At 30.2% G+C, this 5,585-nt stretch overlaps 1 protein-coding gene across 1 annotated transcript; it reads right to left on the bottom strand.

Moving 5' to 3' along the window:
* Nucleotides 1–793: 793 nt before the first annotated feature.
* LOC107610095 (uncharacterized) lies at nucleotides 794–4,809 on the bottom strand. Its single transcript, XM_016312169.3, has 7 exons — nucleotides 4,504–4,809; nucleotides 3,709–4,366; nucleotides 2,556–2,693; nucleotides 2,346–2,411; nucleotides 1,620–1,685; nucleotides 1,364–1,426; nucleotides 794–1,266 (listed from the first exon to the last, which is right to left on the bottom strand). Exons 1-7 carry the CDS (start codon nucleotides 4,599–4,601, stop codon nucleotides 1,117–1,119), a joined length of 1,239 nt encoding a protein of 412 aa, XP_016167655.1. The 5' UTR covers nucleotides 4,602–4,809; the 3' UTR covers nucleotides 794–1,116.
* Between the last annotated feature and the right edge of the window lie 776 nt (nucleotides 4,810–5,585).

Raw genomic sequence — 5,585 nt, 5'->3', positions numbered from 1 at the left:
TACATTAAAAAGCGTAAATCGAATTTAGTTGATTCGATTTACATAATTACTTTAGGAGATGCATGTAATTCATTTCATTTTAGGATATTAGTATAATATTGATCCTCATTTAATTTGTTTGTATGATTTATCTTTATTTTAAGCCAGCACTTAAGAGTAATAGTTTGCATCCATATTTATAAATATTTATATATAAAAAATATATAATTTATATATATATTTATCAGAATTTATACACATAAATAAATATAATTTAGATCAATATTTTTTAAAATTTACATACATAAATAATAATTTAATATTTATGACCGCTAAATAATGACTAAAATTATAAAAAAAACAATGACCACATAAAATTTTTCTTAAAAAAAATATTAAAACAAATTTATCATAAATCATAGACAATGTCCTTCAAAATTTATTATCGTCCTATCCGTAAATAATAAAATGACTTTGAAAAAAATCCTCTAAAATTAGAGGTGAATCATAAATATAATCCACACGGATATTTTCAGAATACTTAGAGCAAATTAATTCTTCTTCTTAATTAAATTATTGCAAGCAAAACTTGTTAATATGCATGAAGACTCAGCTTGTTAATATGCATGAAAACTTGTTACTAACGCACGCTTAACATGCTAAGGTCAGTAGCACATTTTTTTATTTCTTTTGGTCATAAATATTCCACACTAAAATATAAAGACTTATATATATATTCACTAGAGTGTCCTATGTGAGATTAAGTTTGAAACATAACAACACAAATATACAACACATTTTACCATCGAAAATGTACATAAAAAACTTGTAGTCAAATTCATCACTTGATGGATAAATTAAACGTGGCTGTAAAATTGAAGTTTAAAATAAAAGAAACAAAAAGAAAAAAACTGGCAAAATGCATGGAATCGTATAAAATTAATGGTACATGATGTTTTAATGGAGCAAACTTGGCCAACCATATTAGCCTCCTTGTGAGAGAAGACCAAGTTTGCCCCATTAAAAAAACGGATGAATTAGACTTGCTTTTGCTTAGAATATATCTGAAATCAGAATAATACTGATAATTATGATTATTATTTGATTTTAATTAAAAGAAAAACGTAGTAGCTACTACTAAGTTGCTCCTCCAAAGTTTGATTGTTGCCACGCGTCATTGCTGGCATCACCTGCTATGTAAGACATGCATGATAATGGCACCAGACAAAGGCCTCGACTTCGAAGGTCTTGCTTTGGTTCCCCATTTCCGCCGCCTATGGTTGAAACCTGATGATATATATTATCATATTTATAGATTATTATATTAAAATAATTTTAAAAAATATGTATGTACTTAAAAAAAAAAAAAAAGAAGAGTTGTTACCCCTTGCATCATTCTGGAGTTGGTTTGGTTCTGTGTTGGCTTCATGTATGGAACGCTCAGTGTCTGCACGATGAAGAAGAATTCGTAAAAACCAATTACGTTACTATTGGGCAAACACACACACATTGGGCATGAATAATACTAGAAGAGTGCCCACCATGTATATAGGTATATAGTATAAGAACATGTGTACGGTATAATTCATCTATGTGTACGTGTCTGTGTCTCAAAAGGGAAACATTATGAGGCTACATACCTCTACTTGGCTTTGAAGGAATTTTATGTATCCGATTGCTTCCATAAGTACGGATGCTGTGTCGGTCTGCAAATTAAATATCAACCTTAGTCCAAAACAATATATTATTGCACGCCTGCTTCTCTCTCTTTGCCAATGCTACCAATGATTTTTTCAATGCACAGCAAAAATAAACTTCATATATAACAAGTTAATTAAAACTCGTCATAAATTAATACATTACTTATTGTCTCATCAATCAATAGTACTCATTTAAAGTGTTGTTCATTACAAACAATATAATCAATTAACTATAAGTTAAGATTTAGATGTAGTAATTTTTATGTAAAATTGATAATTAAAAAATAAATTTTAATATAATTATGTTATGGTAATTATACAAGTATTAAAATTAAAATTATATATTTTTTTTTATATTTTGATAACACTTATTTTAAGTAACGTTTTTTATTAACAATAAAAAAATATTACTTTAATTTTAGCAACAATTTTTAAAAATATCATAATTACCATAATTATCATAACATTATTATACTAAAATAATTCTAATTAAAAATTATTAAATAATTTTATACATTTGACTAAATTATCATTTTAATATTTTTATCTATAATCTAAGTTTTTTCCTAATCATAATACTCGAAATTACTGCACCCTAGCTACACAACATACAATTTGAAGAACTACGAACTACTCATGATGATGATTGTGAAGCAAGCACTTTACCTTACCAAAAGGAGCCACCAACTGTTGAAGAGCCGCAATCCTATCTCCTAATTTCTCTTTCCTAACCTGAACAATTCATTATATATTTCAAACCACAAATTAAACCACCAATCAAGTTACATACATACATAATCTTAATTAGCTAAAGTAAACCCAATAATCCTGCGCTAATCAATAATGTACTAATATTGCTAACAGTGCACAAGGCACCTTAAAGGGAGGGCATGAAGGGCGCGATTCGGATCGTGATTTCTTGGATGCTGTTAGAGATTGAGAAGCCTTTGTGTCCATTATCGAAGTGCAGGGTCTCTTTGTGTCCACAGTGCCATTGGAGAAGTATTGTGATGGCTACATATGCAAGAAAAGAAAAGCCGAATAATTATTATTGTAGTGGCCACTGGGCAAGTCTTTTTCAAGAAGGAAAAGGATAAAGAAAAGATTAAGAGAAGACATAGCAAAAGAAAAAGAAGATAATTTTTCACTAAAGAGATATGTCCAGTTTTTAAAGCTATTAAGGGTATACTAACTCATAGTGTAGCGAGAAAAATTAAAGGCTTTCTGCTTTTCCTTTTTATTTTTTTCTGTTTCAAAAACTTATGCGCTGCCTCTATAGTCAACTTCATGAATTAGTATATTCTCTCTTCTTCGTCTTCCTTTTTATTTTTGAAGCCTTGTAATAAAATTTGTTAGTAGCATAAGAAACTATCTTTGAGTTTGTTTTTGTTTGAAGCTGCTCATCATGGTAATATAAAATCAGCTATTAAATCAATGGAAAAGTATATGGCAGCAATTTTTTTAAATTCTGGCCAGCATGTAACCAGCAATAAAAAGTGAGTTATTGAATGAAATCTCACACTAATCTCATACTATTAAAATTATCATTGATGATTATTTGATGACTACAAATCACAAAAATTGCTTGTCTCCTAACACTCCTCTTAAATCAATTATTCGTATATAGAATATATTAGAATACAAAATACACAATGAAAATAATTTAAACAATATATGTATATATTAATACATAAATACACGACGATTGAATTTTAATATGTACATAGTATTTTTATGTATACATACCTCGCCGAGTATTGATGACAACTTAATTGTTTTAAGGAAAGGTAATGATCTAAATGAAGTAGTGAACAAGGAACAACTCACATCATCACTTCAATTTGAGTTCATCGAGTGAATAAGCTACCTAAGCATACTAATTAACTGAACTAACTAACTGATTAAACTAAGTGACTGATTGAGTCAAGAGCGAGAATAATGGTTATGCATGCCATCTAACAATGAATATGTAATTCCAACTTCCAAGTTAAAGAAATGAAAAGAAGGAAGAGAAAAATAACAAACTTACATGACTGTTATTATTAGCAGTAGTGGAAGTAGTAGAGTTACTGCAGGGCGGCGAGGAGGCGTGAGTAGGGCGGTGGTGCTGGCTATGATGATGATCAAGATGAAAAGAAAGATGGTTGTCGGAAAATGTAGCAAGACCAAGATCTACTTGTTGATGTGCAGCAGCACCGCCGCCATGAGTGGTAGTTGTCATGAAAGCTGGTAGATCGAAGGAGTGCGAGGTCATATTATTACTAGAAGATGATGGTGATGGTGATGAGTGGTTGTTGATATTATTAGAGATATTTATGGTGGGATAAATGTGACTAAAGTTTCGTCTACTACTAGAAGGTACTCCACAGAAAGTAGTAGTAGTAGTAGTATCGGTATTGGAGTAGAAATCTTGCGCAGAGAAAAACGTCTTGAGCAAGAGCTTGTCATCATCGTGTGTTGAGAATTCGACGGTTGAAGAAGGAGGAGGAGGTGTATGATGAGAGTTTAGCATATTATGATTAATAGTGATGTGGTTGGTGGTGTTTAAGCTTAAGCAGCTTGGTTGTGCAGTATTATCATCACCACTACTAGTAGTTGTTGTAGTTGTCGTCCATAAGTGATGGTGATGATCTTGGATGAGAGGGACCCCAATATTAATATTATTATTGTTATCTTCTTGGATGTGGCTGTTCAATAACACATTCACAAGATAATCCGATTAGAATATGGACAAATTAAAAGCCCTAACTAGATGCATGATGCATTCATTCATTGATGCTGTGTAATATAAGTAAGAATAGCATGGACTACTACTACTACTTACAAAGTGATATTTGGAGTCCAAGAATGGTGGGTGGTGGATCCATATGATGATGATGAGGAAGATGAAGAAGGATGTTGATGGAGATTTGGAGATTCCATATTAATGACAATAATGGGTGGTTTTAAAAGGAATAATTAAGGTGATTGAAAATCCCAAGGATATATACTCTCATCACTGAGATAGATAGATGAAGGGAATCTGGCACGCACTGTGTTAGTTCTCATCAATGGATATCGGAACTAAGTCACTAACACATACCCTTTCTTTACTCTTTCTTTGTTTCGTTTGTCACAGTAAAGTATCCTTGAAAAGGAAGGAAGAGAGGGTCATGAGTAGCTGTAGTAGCATCTATACCCCATACCTCTCTCTGACTTTTAATTATTCAATTTTTCAACTTCACTACTTTTTCCCCCTTTCCCTCTTGCACCTTGCAGCTTTGCTTTCGACCCTTAATAAATTAATTACTAATTAAGTAGTATATAATTTTGTCCTTTATGTATTCATTAGCCGGCCACCACCCCACTTTTTTTTTTTTTCATTATTCAACTAATTAAATAATTAGTGCCATTTTAATTTTTTATATGAGAAATTTTTGGGTAAACAACTTTTAATATGTTTTGGCTATTATTTAGTCTGTATAAACACTAAATTATTTTTAATAAATAAATTTTATTAATTTATATGTATAAATTTTAAAAATATAAATATAAATTATATTAATTTATATGTATAAAATTTTTATAAATATAGATATAAATTATATTTTTTTTGTATAAAATATCTAAAAATATAAAGATAAATTATTACTGATCAAATAATAATAAAAAAAGATAATATTTATTTGACATGTAATATTGTTCCAAATTAAATAATTATTCAACTAATTAAATAATTTTTTATATATATACCCAGCTCCCAATCAATTGTGCAATTACAGGAATGAAGAGTACTCTCTCTCTCTCTCCCTCTCTCTCTCTCCATATGCCATGATTAAAAATCCTTTCCCTTCAATCCCAAGAGAGTATACAAGACACTTTGATCAATTTGAAATCATCATAACAGCCACTACTCTATGCACTGCA

The sequence above is a fragment of the Arachis ipaensis genome, chromosome B7, assembly GCF_059453495.1.
Source record: "Arachis ipaensis isolate K30076 ecotype BB chromosome B7, ASM5945349v1, whole genome shotgun sequence".
Lineage (NCBI taxonomy): Eukaryota > Viridiplantae > Streptophyta > Magnoliopsida > Fabales > Fabaceae > Arachis > Arachis ipaensis.
The sequence above is the reverse complement of the archived record's forward strand: the minus strand, read 5'-3'. Positions and strand labels throughout refer to the sequence as shown.

Coding starts and splice junctions, on each gene's coding strand:
- LOC107610095 (XM_016312169.3), bottom strand. CDS start 4,601: ATGGAATCTCCAAATCTCCATCAACATCCTTCTTCATCTTCCTCATCA. Junction 1,427..1,619: donor TCCTTCAAAGCCAAGTAGAG/GTATGTAGCCTC, acceptor TTCATCGTGCAG/ACACTGAGCGTTCCATACAT. Junction 1,267..1,363: donor ACTCCAGAATGATGCAAGGG/GTAACAACTCTT, acceptor ATATATCATCAG/GTTTCAACCATAGGCGGCGG.